Source organism: Lynx canadensis, chromosome A2, assembly GCF_007474595.2.
Source record: "Lynx canadensis isolate LIC74 chromosome A2, mLynCan4.pri.v2, whole genome shotgun sequence".
NCBI lineage: Eukaryota > Metazoa > Chordata > Mammalia > Carnivora > Felidae > Lynx > Lynx canadensis.
This window is the reverse complement of record NC_044304.2, coordinates 31,989,336-32,008,304: the sequence shown is the minus strand read 5'-3', so window position 1 is coordinate 32,008,304 and position 18,969 is coordinate 31,989,336. Positions and strand designations below refer to the sequence as shown.

General features: G+C 42.7%; 1 protein-coding gene across 1 annotated transcript in view; it reads left to right on the top strand.

Annotated features, from left to right (window-relative positions):
• ADAMTS9 (ADAM metallopeptidase with thrombospondin type 1 motif 9) overlaps window positions 1–18,969 on the top strand; it is a 162,072-nt gene that overhangs the window by 80,122 nt on the left and 62,981 nt on the right. Inside the window, exons 24-28 of the mRNA XM_030307173.1 lie at window positions 1,866–1,970; window positions 2,108–2,275; window positions 4,092–4,361; window positions 9,625–9,786; window positions 11,895–12,071. Of these exons, the coding sequence (XP_030163033.1) occupies window positions 1,866–1,970; window positions 2,108–2,275; window positions 4,092–4,361; window positions 9,625–9,786; window positions 11,895–12,071 (882 nt within the window). The remainder of the gene's footprint in view (window positions 1–1,865; window positions 1,971–2,107; window positions 2,276–4,091; window positions 4,362–9,624; window positions 9,787–11,894; window positions 12,072–18,969) is intronic.

Sequence of the window (18,969 nt, the reverse complement as noted above, 5' to 3'; positions counted from 1 at the left end):
CAATTACAACCATATTTTGGCAACAGATTCAAGAATTCAACAAAAATCAGCGACAGGATTCTATGAGACTCAACTGGCTACGTGGAATTTAAAAGAGAGCATTGTATATTTTATTACTATCTGTAAATTGTGTACTATACAGCCTTTGTATCAGTAAACTTTGTGATAACCAAACAAACATATGTATACATATATAGGTGTATATGGGCATGTAATATGTGTGTGTATACATGTAAATGCATTTCTACAAACACACACACGCACTCCTTTTTTCTCAAGAGAGCCAGCTGACCATTACTGCCACTACTTCCTCTTTATGGGCCCTGATTTTAGCATCATTTATGGGAAGAGACTATGTAAAGAGAAGACTTGGGTTTCTACATCAGTTTTGCTAATTTCCGAAGACGGGATTTGAACCCTGACCGTGCCCAGAGCTCACGCTCTAAGGCCCCCTTTGGCCAATGCACTGATTCCATTCTGAGGGCCCTCATTCTGTCTGCACTTCCACATGTATTGTGAATGGATGAAAAGTGCCAAAAAGTACAGGAATATGGCAGTGTTGTTCATGTTGTCACTGATCAATGATAAAATACCACTTGTGACTTGTGTCCCCTTTATTATTATTATTATTATTTTTACTTTATTGAAATGCTCTAAACCACCACAGACTAAATGCCTGCGAAATGTTAGCCATTCCATCTGAATAGGCATGAGCTGAGGATTTAGCAACTCCCTTAGAGATTCAGAATACTCGTTTCTCTCTACATTATTCTGTAATATTCAGTGGAGTACAGGGCGGCTCCCACAGTTGAAGCATATGGACCATTTCTTCACTGTGGGAAAAGTTTCCTGTGGTTTTCTTTGGACCACCGGCAGAAGAATAGGCAGGGTCTGGAGCCAAGTAACGGAATTTCCCCATTCAGTTTGTAAGCTCCCTAATGTCAGGCTCGGTCCCGAGCTCACCACACTTTGCACCATGCCTGGCACATTCAGTAATTTAATGGGTATGCATTTAATCAAAGAGTATTTGCTAAATTGTGAGCAAGTATGTACTTCTGTTTTCCCATCTGTAAACCTTAAAGTATTATCTACACACAAATAACCTCAATTCATTATAGGGATTTCCTCTGAGTGACTGAAGAGTGTTATTTATATACATTCCAGGCATTGGCATATTGAATAGACCCCTTATCTAGATTTGACCATCAGAACCTCGGGAGTTCTCTTTGGTAAACCTAGAAAGCCAGTTCATGATTAGCAAATTCTGATTAGGAAATTAATTGAAATGTGAAAACAGAATTTGGTCTTTGGAATTTTTAAAAATTAACAACTGATATATATTTTTTATTTTGGGAGAGAGAGACAGAGAGAGAGCAAGTCGGGGAGAGGGGCAGAGGGAGAGAGAAAAAGAATTTAAGCAGGCACCATGCTCAGCGAGGAGCCCAATGTGGGGCTCGATCCCATGACCCTGGGATCTGACTTGAACCAAAATCAAGAGTTGGACGCTCAACAGACTGAGCCACCCAGGCACCCCAACAATTGATAATTTTGAAAGGATATCCTTTTCCTTCTTAACTTACGTGCCATTTTGCAGTCGCTTTTTTTCTTTCCACATGAACAGGCAAATAAATATGATATTAACAATCACCAAGTAAATCCCTGCCCTATATCAGTGCATTCATGAGGTGACTCAGATTATACCCCATTTTACAGTTGAAAAAAACTGGGGCCGAGAGATGCCATGTGATTTTCCCAGAATTCTGAGGTCTTAGAATTCTTCACTCTTATATTTTTATTCACCTTGACCCTTAAAGTGTGCATTGACTTCAAGGTAACTTTGACTTTCTTCCCCCTCTCCCATCTAGGACTGTGAATTACCATCTTGTCACCCTCCCCCAGCTGCCCCGGAAGGAAGAAGAAGCACACAGAGTGCACCAAGAACCCAGTGGCGATTTGGGTCTTGGACACCAGTAAGAAATAGATGGCAGACATAGAGAGGGTGGAAGGGGAGGAAGAGGTTCTCTGACTTGACTGTAGGAAGTGGGTTGCTGTCCAATGAACCATCGTGTCCAATAACATCCCTGCATTATCTTACTTCAACACCCAGTGCTCAGCCACTTGTGGAAAAGGTACTCGGATGAGATATGTCAGCTGTCGGGATGAAGACGGCTCTGTGGCTGACGAGAGCGCCTGTGTGACTCTGCCTAGACCAGTGGCAAAGGAAGAATGTTCTGTGACTCCCTGTGGGCAGTGGAAAGCTTTGGACTGGAGCCCTGTAAGCGAGTGGATTCTTGGGAATTGGGAAATGACTGGGGGAACCATAGAGGATGACTAACGACAGGTCACAAATGTCAATGGGTACTGTTTTATAATTGGACTTAGTTTATGATTTAAATTATTTTGCCTCATATGTGTGCGGCTGGTATGAATCTTGGCTGGATGTACAAGAAATGGATGTTGTTAAAATGTGTAAGTCAACGTGCAGTTGACTGATGCCCCATCCTGTTGGGTTGACTGGAAAACCCGGTGTTGATTGGGTCACATCGGAATGTAATAGGCTTGTGGAGCACCACAAGTGCCAGGGAGAAGAGGGGGAGTCAGGAAAGGCCTCTTACCTTGAGTCTGGGTGCCTCCTAGAACCCAGACTCTTGAAGTTCAGAGGTTCTTGGCTTCTCTGTCAAGAGTGGGAAGTGGGAATCCTCATCCAATGCTATGGGCTCGGCCTCCTGTGCACACCAGGCACCATCTATGGGCTTGTGTAAAAGTAGAAAAACCTTCATTTTCAGGTGGCACCTGCCTTCTGCCTTGCAAAACTCCCAGCAATAGGGAAATATAAAGCTGAGGATAGGTGAGGAGAGGGCATCAGGAAAATAGAGAAGTAATATCTCCATAAGTATCATAACATAAGTACGAAATTTGAGCAATAGATTCAAAGAGAGGTGTGTAAAAATCCAGATCTTGACACATACTGGCTGCATAACCTTCCTTGAGCAGTCTGGTTAAAGCCTTTGAACCTCAATTTCTTCTTTTTAAAAGACCCAAAAGAGTACCTATCTTACAAAGATGTTGTATTATTTGAGATTGCCTATGTTAACTGCTTAGGACAAAGTAGGTGCTCAATAAATGATAGATAATCTCACTCTGATGCCTTGAGCTTCCAGTCCATCCGTCCGTCCATCCATCCATCCATCCATCCATCCATCCATCCATCCATTAAATACACCTGTCTGTGCACCAGATATTTGTAAAAGCTTAGTGTAGAAAAAGCAATGAACAGCAAATAAGAAAGTCTTAGCCTTCATGAAGATCATTCTGATGGAGGTTCCAGTCAGTCAACAAATAGAGAGATTTAGCAACAGACACTGACAAGTACTAGAAACAAGTCAAGCAGCGTAATAGCATAGGGAAAAATGAAGTATGCTTTTAGACAGCGTGGTCAGAGAAGGCCCGATAGCACGCTGAGCAAGACTTGAATGAAGTGAGAGAGTGAGCCATGTGGGCATCCATGTTGTTCGGGGAAAGATAGCAGCAGTTACAAAGACCGTGAGTAGAGAGTATTCTTGGCATGGTCAAGAAACATCCATAAGACCAGTTTGGCTGGAGTGCAATATGTGCTAGGAGATGGGTCAAGGAGGTCGCCAGTGGCCATATCACAGAGGGCCTCCCAGGCCAAGGTACGGACTTTGGACATTTTTCAAAGTGAGTTGGGAAGTCACTGGAGGAAATGGCATGATCTTTTATTGGTAAGTGTCATAGTTGCTGATACGTGGACCACAGACTAGGGCTGCAGGGAGGGGTTCGACGTTGTAAACAGGAGCCCAGCTGAAAAGCCATTGTGGTGCTCCTGGCAGGGGAAGGTGACAGCAGAGACAGTGGGGAATGGATGGATTGGGGTATCTGTGAGGACTGAGCTGACAGCGTGTCTCAGTGAGATGGCTGCAGGGTGGGAAGACAAGGGAGCAGACACGGATGATGCCAGAGTTTGGGGTCTGGGCAACCGAGCGGGCGCCGAGCCACTCACAGAAAACGCACACTGATGGGTTTGTGCCTGCCAATGACTGACCCTTTCTCTTTCTCGGTGTTCGACGTAGTGCTCCGTGACATGTGGGCAAGGCAGGGCGACCCGGGAAGTGGTGTGTGTCAACTACAGTGACCACGTGATTGATCGGAGTGAGTGCGATCCAGACTACATCCCAGAAACCGACCAGGACTGTTCCACCTCACCATGCCCTCAGCGGACCCCAGACAGCGGTCTCGCTCAGCACCCCTTCCAAAGCGAGGATTTCCGCCCCAGAAGCGCGGGCCCCAGCCGCACCCATGTGCTTGGTGGAAACCAGTGGAGGACTGGCCCCTGGGGAGCAGTGAGTATTCCCTGAAGTCCTTCTCTACTTTGCTTTCTTCTCCTTCGTCCTTGCAGCTTTGGGGGCAGACAAACTAGAAACACCTCTGAAGCCCTTTTTTCTCGCAAGGGCTTGGCCTTGTACATTCCCATTTGTTTTGGGTGAACCCTAACGGGTTCATCACAGTCCCTGAAAAGTTGTCCCCCGATAGTGCCTGCAGGCCACCTAGAAGCTTCCTTAACTGGGTGGGGGGGGGAGGGGCGCGTATCACAGCTGGACAACAGCATCAGGTGGCTTCCTAGGAGGTACCGTGAGGGCCAGGATGATTGATCCCGGAGGCGGAGGCGGCAGGCAGCTCTTACCTGTAAGGAAATCAAAAGGACAGAGGAAGTTTTCTGATAGGGAGCTCTTAATGAAAGTGGTTTTCCTTCCTGCTCTTTTCTAGACGAGTGCAGTCTCAAAGTGGCATGGTCCATGCATAGTTTGTAGTAGTAGATCATTGTCCTGGACTGAGGGGAATCACTGGTCCAGATAATTCTGTGCTTAGGGGAGCAGTACCAGAATCTAACAGTGAACAGCACAGGCTCCGAGTGAAGGTGCCTCTGTGTGAACTAACGACCTACACTTTCAGATTTTGAGATATTTAGCATGCCCCCTAGTATCAAGGAGCCTCAGTTTCCTCCTTTGTAAGACAAAGTGAACGACAATTCCAGCTCTCCTGGGTGGTTGTAAGGAACAAATGTGACGATGGAAATAAAGTGCTTTGCACGCTGCCTGCCCCAGAGTGAGAATTTTCTCAGTATTCTTAGCATTGCCCTTCACGTGATGAAGATCTTGAAAAATATTGAATTTTAGGTTTTTCACTAAATATTTTTCGCAAAGTAATTATATTGTGCAATACTGGGCATGTCTAATGGGACTGCAGGAGGGGTAAGAGAGCAAGGGACCCCGCATAGGTGTGGGAAGTCGGAAGGTGTCTAGTAATCACCCCGGGGTCTTCGTTCTAATTGTTTACTCTCAGTTTCCTTCGCGTACCACTAATTGTGTTTAATTATTTCTGAACTAAAACGCATTAGAAGGAAGCTGCGTGCTTCCCACTGTGGTTATGTTTCAGTAAGTGAGTTTTTCTTTTCCTGTGACTACTGATGAACCGTCAGCCATTTCCACCCAGTACAAGTATTGGTTGTCCGCAGAACGTCTGCCATATTGCCCAGGACCTTCGCCATCTCATTCTCCTTGCTGGCTTACCCCTTCCAGGCTTCCTGGGCCTGGGTTAGAAGAGATTTGGGTTCAGAGAAGTTAACAGGTGATCACAGGAGGTAATCACTGAGTGTCCCGCAATTTTTCGGATTGGAAGATTTCCAAACTCATGTGCGTTCTAATGATAGCACTAGAACTCTTTAAAACAAAATTTTAAAGCTATTCTTACTTACGACTACATTTGGAGATGATGCATTCTTTTAAAATTGAATGATTCTGCCCTTGGGCAGTGTTCCAAATTAGGGAGGATTAGGTAACCTTTTTGCAGCAATGGGCAATGCCATTCTTTTCCTCATCGTGTTTTTGTTTGAGGACTTTTTTTCCCCCCTAAGTTAAGTGAGGCCGAAAATGGACAATGTGATTTTTTTGCAGCTCTAGCCTGACCTGCTTCCAGAAGGTGCATGTTTGCTTGGTGCAGTACACAAACCATGGGATTCTTCCTGCTTTCCATGGCAAGAAAGGCAGCAAAGAATTTTCACCACTAGAGAATGGGAATCTAATGTTTTCAGTGGATTCTGGAGTAAATACCTCAATTTCTAGCACATTCCTGTATAAACCTGGACCCTGTGTGAGGTTTGCCCCCTGTTACCAATTAGGGGTCTCTGGTTGTGAACAAAAGAAACTGACTCTTTCAAGTGAAAACAAAACCAACAAACAAAACTTTTCGTTTGGCCCCAGTAGAGGCAGAGACCAGAGCACCTTCAGGGATCTAGCTCAGGGGTTGGCAAATCTTTTTTGGCAAAGGACCAGATAGTAAATATCTTGTGTGAGGTGGACCATCTAGTCTTTGTCACAACTAATCAGCTCTGTCGTTGTAGCACAAAAGCAGGTGTAGACAATACATAAATGAGTGGGCATGCTCCAATGTTCCAATAAAACTTTATTTATAAAAGAGGGAGCAGGTCATATTTGGCCCTCATGCTGTGTCTTGCCAGCCCCTATCTAGATGGAACAGTAATTAGAGGGTAATTTTTGTAGGGAGTTTCTGTCTTAATAGATCCCTCTGAACGCTCATCTACCCTGCTTAGGATCTAAATTCTCAGGCAAGTCTCACTGGCCCTGCTTGTTCCACTTGCCCACTCAATGATCAGGGAGGGGCAGAGTATCTTAATACATATTCTCCCCCAAGATGACATCCCTTGGGGGAAGAAAGGTTCCTTAAAGGAGAATTGGGCTGCCAGATATAAGGGGAAGTGTGCTAGGCAAGTAAGAACGACAGATGACCACCACCTCCTACCCCTGCAGAGACCATTCCTTCTCATTTTGGCCAGTGTGGATGATAGGTACAGGGTTTTTTCAAAGAAATGTTTACCTAAGAAAATATGTCATCTTAAAAGGACAGGAAGATTGTTACCAAAAGAAGTCCAGAGTGAAATGCTGCAACATGGAAGAGAACTAAGAATCCCTGTTAATAGAAATAAACATTTTTTAAATGGCCATATTGAACCTGGAGAAAAATTATGTAGAGCCCTTTACTTGTCTATGGGATTATAAAGCCCCAGACAGGCCCTGGGTTCAGATGGTTCAAGACTGTGCTATGTAGTTCCTTGGCCCCAGCTGAGCACTGTCTCCATCTCTTTGGTCAGATTTTCAGTAGGAAACATCTTATTGGTCACTGGACAGCCACTGGAGTGGTTGGCCATAGGTCAGGTGACCAGCCTTGCTCCATTCAAGCATACTGGAGGCAGGGTAGCATGTGGTTTGTAGAGCTGTTGTTTCCAGTAACTTTAATTGAACCAGGCTGAATATCCTGTGACTGGTGCTATGTGAGCTAACAGGGACACAAGTTATGGCACTGAACCCTCTCAAGGAGCTTACCACACTTCATTGAGGCAATAATGTTCACAGGTGACAAAAGAATGAGACAAGATTGTATTTTCAAGGGAAGAACTCAGGGGCCAAAATATATATTACAAATGCACTTACAATATGGAAGTTCCTTCCTCACGTTATATATTTTGGTTCCCAAACAAAGCCAATTAAAATAATGATTTTGTGTTTCCTGTTACGTCCTAAGCTGTTTAAAAATAGAAAACAGGGGTGGTTAGGTGGCTGAGTCAGTTGAGTGTCCAACTCTTGATTTAGGCTTAGGTCATGATCTCACAGTTTCATGAGTTTGAGCCCCACGTTAGGCTCTGTGCTGACAGGATAGAGCCTGCCTGGGATTCTTCCTCTCTCTCTGCCCTTCCTCTGCTCGCTTGGTCTCTCTCACAATAAATAAAATAAACATTAAAAAAAATTAGAAATAGAAAACAAATATTTTCAAGTTTAGAGTCATTATACCAGAATCCTCCGAGAACAGAAATGGCATTTTAGTAAATCAAAAATTGCCTAAATTTTTTTTAACGTTTATTTATTTTTGAGACACAGACAGAGCATGAACAGGGGAGTGTCAGAGAGAGAGGGAGACACAGAATCCGAAGCAGGCTCCAGGCTCTGAGCTGTCAGCACAGAGCCCGACGCCGGGCTCGAACTCACGAACTTGTGAGATCATGACCTGAGCCGAAGTTGGAGGCTCAACCGACTGAGCCACCCAGGCACCCCAAAAATTGCCTAATTTTTTTCTCAGGCAGAAGTCATAAATCTTTTTTCCTGCTCCACATCTTAAAATTATACCCGATGTATTTTAAAGTCACCCGTAATTTGTCTGAGATGGGCAGAGAAATTGAAATTCGGTCCAACAATAAGCCAAAAAATATATTCAGAGCTTTATTTGGAACAAGCTGACCAGCAAGATGCATTGTTTGCAAGTATTTTGAAATAACCCTGGTTTGAGCTAGGATTCGACAGAAAGCACAGATCAGCCATCAGAACCCAGAACAAATGGGGCCCTGGGATAGCTCAGTTGGTGAAGCATCTGACTTCGGCTCAGACCAGGATCTCACCATTTGTGAGTCCAAGCCTCTCTTTGCCTCCAGCTCGGAGCCTAGAACCTGCTTTGGATTCTGTGTTTCTGTCTCTCTCCGCCCTTACCCTGCTCTCTCTCTCCCTCTCTCTCTCTCTCTCTCTCTCTCTCAAAAATAAATAAAAATTAAAAAAAAAATTTTTAAAAGAACCCAGCACTAACAAAAAAAAATTGTCCAGTGCAGTTGGAAGCTTAATAATTCATGGGAATTGCATTGCTTTGAGGACAAGTTGTTATTTTATAGGCAAACTGATTTTACAACTTAGGGGTCACAGTGAAGGATACTAGCAAACACATTGGTTTTCAAAAGATAAGGACATTATGGAAAGAACAAAACCACTCAAGATGTAGATAAATAAGAGAACTCTGAGAAGCTTGTGTGGGAAATTAGCTGAACTGCAAACATAATTCTGCGACAACCAAGAGAGGGAGCGTTAGAAAGTGCCCCTGAAGAGAGGCTTGTCAATGTGGAATCCAATTAAGGTCCTTGGGGAAGTAAAAAATAAATTAAAAAGCAAATCTTGCTGCCATCAGCTGCTAAAGTCAAGGCTATTCTGAAGAGAGAGACGGGAATATTCCCTGCAAGGAAATGATGTCTTAGTGACGTTCCGCTACGCTTTGGGTAACCGAATGAATTAATACGGAAGTTCACTTTCAACAGTGGTGTCTCGTTAAGCATGTACTTTGACCTCTGTGTTGAAGTCAAATGTTGGTTCTAAACGAGCATTTGGATTTTGAAAAGAAAAGAGTTTCTCAATAGGCTATGGTATCTGTTAACACCTCTGTACTTCTCAGAGCTGCAGAGAGGTTAAAAGAAGACAGTAAATGGAATTGCTTTGGAAGACATTATCACACATGGGGCATCTTTTGAACACTTCGTGAGTGCCGAAAGTGTGCAAGGGAGAGGCCCTTTTTCTGCCCTCCAGGTTTTTATAAGGCATGCCCATTAAACAACCCCACAGAGTGGAAGTTCTCATAACGGCTTTTTGACCACGGTGGGAAACTTGAGAACGGATTCTGTCACATTTGTCTCTGACTTTCCAACCAGCTGCTTTTTGGGTCACTGAGATGTCGATCGAGGTAGGGATTAACCTGTTGACTGATGTCTGATGTGTTCAGTGTTCCAGTACCTGTGCTGGTGGGTCCCAGCGACGTGTTGTGGTATGTCAGGACGAAAATGGATACACTGCAAATGACTGCGTGGAGAGGATAAAACCCGATGAGCAAAGAGCCTGTGAATCTGGCCCTTGTCCTCAATGGGCTTATGGCCACTGGGGAGAGGTGAGAGTGAGCCATCCTTTTGTACCTCCTTTGGAAAGAACACAGAGTAATTTTGCTGACCACACTGTGCTGTTGTTCGTGATCTATTTTAAGGGAGAAGAATGAATTCTGGTGAGAGCTTCTTGATTTAGGATTAACCACGAGACCTGTCTTAATTCCAGACCATCTTAAAAGTACAGTCATTACCAATGGGAAACAGCTTAAACACATAGGAGAGGAAAATTAGGAAAGAATACAGATAAATGCTAGGCTAGATTGTTTGTTAACCTCTGCTGATTAAAAATGGGACACTTTTAAGGTAATTGGACATATGTGTTAAATTGGTCCATGAAAACATTACCATCCTTTTCATAGTTTGGGGCTGTTTATAATTTACGCTTGTTCCCATGGCATAATCATTCTGGTGTTCCAAATCCTTGATGAAACCAGAATGAATAGGTGCTGTTATTCCTACCGGAGGTGATGCGTTCTAATGGTGGACGGGAATAATTAGCTCTATAATCTCAAGTAATAAAATTCTTGAGCTGTTACCTTTTAAGAGTAATGACCAATGAGGAGCAATAGAGTATTTGGAGCAGAGAAAACTGGATTCCATTCCCGATGCTGACTCTTCCAAGCTTTGTCGCCTGGGAAAATTATATAACTTTACCAAATGTCTGTAGCCTTGTCTATAAGTGGGAATAATCATGGCACCAACTCATGACCTATCGCATGAGATAGTGCACAACCAATACCTAGCATATATAGCCTCCAAAGTTCGCTGCTATTACAATCATCATCATTATCCTCACTACGACTACCCTTTATCATTAGGATGACTACTAGTATCAAATAGGGTTTTGAGCCACTCTTTTGTGGAGGGCTTACATGCTTATTGTTTTGTGTTTCATTGACCAAGAATGCATCCCTCTACTCTTGAGTCCTCGGAGAGAGCGCATACTTAAAGCTTGTGGAATTGCTCTGTCTTGACTGTCAACTTTATACAATAAAACATGAAGGTTAACGTCTTGCAGACCCCAGTGCCAAGAGGGGGAGAAAGACAAATGAGAAGGATGGGCATGTTAGTCCACGCCTCCTGGCGAACCCAAATCACGTGTCCCCGGTTTCACATAACCCAGTAGTAATAGGCAGTCATAATGGAGCGTTCTGTTAACTTTCGTTGACGGTGCGCCGTTCTGGAGGGCTTTGCCGAAAGGCAGGAAGGGGGAGTCAGGCTTTGAGACTCATGCGTTGTGGGTTTCCCAAAACTCCTCACAGAGTTCTGTCCTGTGGGGCTTGTGATTAAGCTTCTGTAATTGGACCAAAGCCAGGAGAGTACACGCATTCACTGGGATGCTTGCTGTCAGCGCAGACCAGATCATTCCAAATTCTGTGGGAGATCTGGCCTCGACACAGCAGGAAAGCCAGATGTCAGTGTTCCTGGATGTGAGCACAGCAGTGCCGTCCAAGAAACACAGCTCGTTCCTGCCTCAGAAGTTCGGGTCTCCCCCACCACATTGTTTATTCATCCTGGGGAAAATCATCATTATCCTGAGATGCAGAGATAGCGTAAAATATCTTAACGTCATAAAGGTCTGGGGAGGTTGGAGTCACATAATAGCCACAAGTTGGTAACAGCTTCTTACAAGCTGCCAGAAAATAAAACTGGCTCAGTCATTATTCCCTTTATTTGGTAGTGGGTGGTTTCGGGATTTTTATTGGTTTGATTTTTGCCTCTGTATACCTCAAAGAAAAGGCTGTCATCTTATCCTAGTCACTTACTGTCGAATTGGCTATGATCAAGTTAATTAACCTCTTTTAAGCTCCGTTGTCCCATTTGTAAAATGGGGCAAATAATTATAGTCTCCTCCTGATAAGACAATGCCCACACCAGCGCTTAGTACAGGGGAAGGGAATCACTCAAGAGACGATGCCTACCGTTAAGTCAGGGAACTCCAGTCTATCGTATATAATAATTTTGGTAACTCAGCTCGGTCCTGCCTAGAGACTTACCTTGCCCAGTGCCGTGATAGAATTTGGTTAAGAAATTGTTCTTAAGGGAAAGAAAGGAAAATTTGTCGCTGGCTGTTCAGACCGAGTGACCACAGCATCATTTTCCCCTCTTGCAGTGCACGAAGCTATGCGGTGGGGGCTTGCGCACGAGACTGGTGGTCTGCCAGCGGCCCAGCGGTGAGCGGTTTCCAGATCTGAGCTGTGAAATCCTTGATAAGCCTCCAGATCGCGAGCAGTGTAACACACACGCTTGTCCGCAAGACGCTGCCTGGAATCACGGCCCTTGGAGTTCGGTACGGCCCTAACTCTTAATGTTCGTTAACCAAACTATTTGACTAACATGCCTGATTCCAAGGTGTTCTGGGTCGCACTCCTCTGCGACAGCCGGTGGTCTTGCTCCCAAGGGCATCCCCGGGGCTGTGCTGTGGTCTGTGATTGTCCTCATACTGACAAACAGGAGAATTAATTTTTTTGTGGTATTGCCGAAGTGACTTTACAGAATACATGTACCTCATGTTGGCCTGGGGCCAATGTCAAGAAGTAGCTTCCTTTTTGAGAAAAGCAAGACTGGATAGATAGATAGATAGATAGATAGATAGATAGATAGATAGATAGATTTTTTTTTTTTTAAGAAATGAAATACGTTCATGTAGTTATTAAGCTCCAAAGTGATTTAAACAGACAACTCAATAGCAGACATTCTTTCCTTTCCTAAGCTACGAGAGTTTTGACTTTGTGGGGAAGATACCTGCATATTGAGGCCAAACCAATTTTTTTTTTTCTTCAATGACTGTAATTTGCCTCTGTATGACTCGGGTACGACTCTCGACGCAATCACCGTAAAGCCTGTGCCCACAAAAAAAGACTGAAATCATTCTGACAACGCAAAAGACCAGCGACAGTGGACTCCATGACTTGGTGCCTTTCAAGGCATCTGAAATGTTCCCTCCCTCTCCCCAAGACACAAAGCCCGTTTGAGGCGCTTTTTTGCATCAGTCCGAGGCTTCCCTTGCTATGGGCTCGCTGACATTGTGAGACAGGTTTTCCACTGTAAAAACTATGCAAACTTCTGGGGCGGCTCTTGGCAAACAGAAGGTCGGCTGGCTACGTCAAAACAATTCTTTGGCTGAGTTGTGTCATAATCTTTGGAGCCGTTAGGGCTGTTTGATGTAAATAGAGTAAACGTTTCTGTAAATACATTGATTGCACTGAATCGGAATTTAGTATTATATGAAGTCATATCCAGAAGCCTTTTTGGCTGCATAGGGTTCTGAGGGAAAGTCTTAACCATTCCTGAAACCAGATGAAGAACAGATTAACAGAAGTGAAATGTCTAATACCTGTCGATGCCTCTTAGAATCAGGGGTTTCAGGGTCTGAGATCATGTCTGCAGGTAGAACCTAGCTACATAAGCACTGTACTTAGTATGAAGTAGAAAGCCAGAAAACTTTAGAGTATCCTCTCTACTGGTACTATTTAGCTGGGCTGCAAGGCTTTCCTTCAAGAGCTTAAGAAATGCCACTCTGAGTCAGATGTATCTTCACCCGAAGCATTTTGTCTGCAATACTGGCACCCTCCCAAAATGAACATTTTGAAAAAGATCAGAAATGGCTATAGAATGTCAGGAACATCCTCTGGCACTCCCAACTTCCCTAACTCACCTTTGACGTATTATTTTTCATGAAATTTCCCCTCTCGAGCCCATTATATTTTTACCTTGTTCGCTCAGCCAACAGCAACACCACCCCAGAGTTGTGTCTCAAAACCTCTAGCCCTCCAAAAAAGTTCTTTTTCTTTAATTTTGACCAAAAAAAAAAAAAAAAAAAATCTCCTGACCTTCAGAGGTCAGGAGATATTTAATATATAATATATATAATGTATAGTAATATAATAATATATTATATACTGTATACATAATATACGTGTATGGATACACATTATATACAATATATAATATATGTTATATTGGTTTCCACTGCTGTTCTCCTTGAATGCTTTCTAAATACACCTCAAATTTTTTTTACACAAGATCACCACCCTCCCCCACAGATATTTTAAGAGTTCAATGCTTAAATTTTAAACTATGATTTGCTACTTTAGCTGAAAATTTTAAGATTTTTATTGTAGTTACTCTTCTTAGGCCTGCCCACGATTTTCTGAAACACAGAAAAAGAAAGAAGAGAGATTCCTAGTGCTGTGTCATTCACAGAAAAGAATACATGGATTTTTAAAATATTTTTGCTGCCTCTATGATTTTAGTGCTTCCTTTATAAAGTGATCGTTGTTCAAGCATATATTTAAATGCCTCTACAATCTAGGAGCAAGGCCAGTTGTGTAAGGCTTCTAGCTGTGATTTAAAAAAAAAAGTGAAATCAAAAGCATGCTGTTTAAATAGATAACGTTTGTAATATATTACTTAAATACATGTGTGTGAGGACAGTCTTTCAGATTCTTACTGTAGGACTTTGATTTCACTTTTATGTCGATTTTCATGGATGCTTTGGTACAATTTCTGAGCAATTCTAAATTTAAGCATACCTCAGAGAATCGTGTTAATAGCCATAAAACCACTCCCATGGTGCTTCATCATTGTAACTGACAGTGAAATTAACAACAGCAAAAAGTATATTTGAGGTGCTAACATGTTGCTTTCAAGAGAAAGCACACTCCATTTATTAGAGACCAAGAGTAGCAATTAGTCCTTCAGTAGGATTGCTTTCTCTCCCCAGATTTTCACACACTGGCAATAGTGTCCAGAATCAGCTGCGGCCGTGTGGAGTAGGCCTTTTCCGAGGTCAAAATGGAGATAGCCTCATTCAACATTTGTTACTAAGGAACAATATTTAGGAAAGAAAAGCCACATCATGTTAGTGTGGCCTGCCAGTGTCTCTTAAAATGAAGCTTCGGTGAACGTAGGCTTAAGTACCCGTCTTAGACCCTTAGTTCTGGCTCCTGTCATTGGAGATTCGGAATCGTGATTTTGAAAAACATCCTCCAAAAGCTCAGCCTTTTCTGTCCTCTTTTAAGTGTGTCCTTCCACTCTTACTTGGTAACGTTCTGATTTCTAAATCAGGATCGCACCCTGCTAATGCCTTCCAGTCTGCTCCTGCCGCTTGTGGGAGCGGGCTGAGGGGTTGAACGCACACGTCCCATGACTAGCGGATAAATTAGAAAGAGAGCTCTATACTGTCAAACCACGGCAGAAGGTAGTTTAAAAATCCGCAGCTTTCTCCAGTCAGCAGATCCATGGAGAGAATTCAAGTAACAAAGGTTGCAGGTGATGTCAGCTCTCCCAGCTGGTCTTGTCGCATTCCTTTCTGCGTTGCCCCGTGTATCTGCTTGCTCATCATCTTGGACCCTGTGCTTCTCCTTAGGAGAAACTGCTTGTTTGGGTTTTTTCGTGACAAACCTAAAAGTGTTCTCTGAGCCTTGCTTTAGGTGCTCTGGAACAACGCTTGTCGACCCGAATAATGAGAATTTATGAGCTCATGAAGGAACTGTGCTTTTGTTTCTGCCTGGCCAACTTATGAATTTGTGTCTACCTCATTTTCATATTAAAGTTTGCAGCTTCCTTAGGTAGGAAGAGAAAATGTCTGACATCAGTATTTTATCACCTCACTGCATCTATCTCTAGCAAAAATAAAGATTGTAAATATCACTACCAAACTTTCTGAATACGGTTTTATGCAGCCAAGCCTAGTATTGTCTGAATATTTTGAGCAGTACAGATTTCTATGTGTTTATATAATAAAGCATATTTATTTTTTCCATGTTATTTAATTTTATATACAATGTTTAAAAATCAGTGTTTATCAGCAGATTGTAAAGGCAAATAGGCTATGTGAATTAGAAATTCATGTGTATGTTTCTTTGGGTTTTAAAAAGATACATTCTAACTTTGTAAATCCCTTCCAACGTGTCCCATCCCTCTCCCCAGTGTCCCATCCCTCTCCCCAATCTGAGCGGCCAACTGGTAAACTCTATGTAATTGGATAGTTTAAAATGTGTATTTTAAAAGGATACTTAAAAAAGAATTCTGAATTGGAAATGATGCCTAGTGATATAAACAAAAATATATGAGGCTTAATATTTTTGTTTTTTTTTTCTTTTCTAATACTGTTGTCCTGATTCATTGAGTCTCAGCTATGAAATATGAATGTTCCATTTATTGAATTTGTAGATAATGATAAAATATAGCCAGAAGACAAAACAAGCGATTAAAAGAAATGGTCCTGAACATGTAAAAAGAGCTAGGTACAGGAAAACACTAACCTAATGTGCATAAATTTGATCACACTTTATTCTTTGTGTTCAGATAACTATAAAAGACTTGAGCATTTGTCAATTTTGTTATTGGTTCACCTGCAATACATTTCAGAAGGAATTTCTTTCTTATTAAATAAAGAAAATATGATCAAAATAATCTTGGAAGTTTTAAGAGAGCCTGCGGTTTTCAAAAAATTATGCATCATAAAGATGGTCCCTGATACCTATTGGTTCCACATCCCCTGAGTCTGCTCTTTACGTGTTATTTAGTATGGTAACTGAGAGTTAAAAGGACCAAAATGAGGTGTATGTGAGTTTGGGGTTTTCTGTAAGGTGCCAAATAAGATAACTTCTCCAAAGCAGATGATGATAGCTAACTTTTCCTAAGTATTTTCTGTGTACCAAGCCAAGTTAAGCAAATATACATCATATTTATCCCCCATGTTACCCCAGGAGGGTGGTGTTTTTATGAATCCATTTGAGTACCTGATCATCTACTATAGTGTTAAGACTTCACTAACAGTATACTGACTGTACTAATCCTGCCTAGTCCGACAGAAATAGCCCATATTCAGAATGAGGTTTTTTTTTTAACGTTTTTTTATTTATTTTTGAGACAGAGAGAGACAGAGCATGAACGGGGGAGGGTCAGAGAGAGGGTGACACAGAATCTGAAACAGGCTTCAGGCTCTGAGCTGTCAGCACAGAGCCCGATACGGGGCTCGAACCCACGAACTGTGAGATCATGACCTGAGCCAAAGTCGGCCGCTTAACCGACTGAGCCACCCAGGCGCCCCAGTTTATTTATTTATTTTTCAAATGTTTATTTGAGAGAGATAGAGCACAGGAGAGTGGGGAAGGGGCAGAGAGAGAGGGAGACAGAGGATCTGAAACAGGCTCCAGGCTCTGAACCTTCAGCACAGAGCCCAACACGGGGCTCGAACCCACAGACCGCGAGATCATGGCCTGAGCCAAAGTCGGCCGCTTAACCGACTGAGCCACCCAGGTGCCCCCAGAATGAGTTTTTTAAACTCCCACTTATATTCAATAAAAGAGATGCCTAAAAGTCAGGCTCCATCAACCTCCATGTTATTTAGCTAATAGCAACATCATCCATTTGACTCCAGCAACAGAATAATCCACATTTATTACGATTATTGGTAAATTCCCATAACCAGCACTTGTAAACACTTCAACTGGTTATGTTTCAGGAATGGCAGAACATCTCTCTTTCATTTTAAAGTTATCACATCAGCCAGATTAGGAGGACAGTATAAAGATTTTGGTCATCAGGAATGTCACATTAAATGCATATGCATTTTTTATAAAGAAAAAGATTTTTCACTAGTGAGGACACATCTTCAATACACTGCTGGTGCCTTTTATTTTTTTTTTTTTAATTTTTTTTTTCAACGTTTTTTATTTATTTTTGGGACAGAGAGAGACAGAGCATGAACGGGTGAGGGGCAGAGAGAGAGGGAGACACAGAATCGGAAACAGGCTCCAGGCTCCGAGCCATCAGCCCAGAGCCTGACGCGGGGCTCGAACTCACAGACCGCGAGATCGTGACCTGGCTGAAGTCGGACGCTTAACCGACTGCGCCACCCAGGCGCCCCACTGCTGGTGCCTTTTAAAAAATAAATAAGAAACACATTATTTGGTTCTATCCATACGAAGTAGTGAAAAATAAGGCTTTTTTAAACAAAACATTGTAACATATGAAATTACAAAATACCCGAATTCAGTGTAGATTAAGACTCAATAACCCACTCATCTCAGATGTGTTCAAAACAAGCAAAACACTGGCCTGCATCTAGCTCGTTGGAGATAAAACTTAACTAGCTTTTTCTCCCCCCATTGTTGACAGCTGATATGTCCTGATAGCTTGACAGATTTCTATTTTTACAGTTTTAAAAAGTCCGAAGATGGGGGAGACAGGGGTAGGAGAGTTATTAGACCATGAGGAGGAGTGTAGGTCCTTTTACTGACTCACGTCAGCGAGTTGTCCTTCTGGAACAGAAAGGAATGAAAACTTTGGAATGTACAGTGGGAGCGAGAGATTGAGTCCACGTCTAATTGTTTAGGAGGGAATCCTGATTAGTAAAGGCAGTTGAGGTAGATTGATTTTACGAAGAGGGAGTAAACAGTTCTAGGTCATTCCTTTCAAAAGGGGAGGGGGAGGCGGGTCACCATTTATTTTTCAGCGAATACTTTTTTATGTGCCTGCTGTGAGCCAGGCACTGTTCTAGGTGCTAAGGATACAGCAGTGAACAAGTCGGAGCTATTCTAGCGGAGAAAGAAAAATGTGTTGTTAAACGAATCAAACCAATTATACGTGTAATTAAAGAACTGACAATTTTTTTTCCTGGCAGCCTCATTACAACCATCAATATAAAAATACAGACTGCTCTTACTGTGTGTGTGTGTGTGTCTGTGTGTATTGTGTAATTGTACATTAGCACACAGCTGCTAATGATCTTTGGTCATTAAATAAAAATTATCCATCCTACCTTTCCTTTTAAATGTACAATTACACAATCATTTTCAGTGATAAACGCTCCCTGGCTGATGACACGGAACCTTTAAAAACCTCTTATCAGAGAGTGTTCTTCTAGTCACCGCTACATTATAACCCAGGCATGAGGTCCGTGGTCTGAGAGCCAGGATAGGCAGAGATCCTGGCTTTCCATCTCTCTCTGTCAGGGTCCTCAGCCTCCACCCAAACGTGGGAAGCCCTGGCCGAGGTACATTTTCCCCTTTGTTATTTGATGATCACCAATAAAAACATCTAGAACGTGGGGATTGCCACACCACCACCTTTGCTTCCTGTTGTTTTGTTTCCTCTGAAGTGGGATCCTTTTCATGGATTGTTTTAAAGACCACAACCTCCCCTTCCAAAAATGTAGAAAATGGAACATTGGCAGC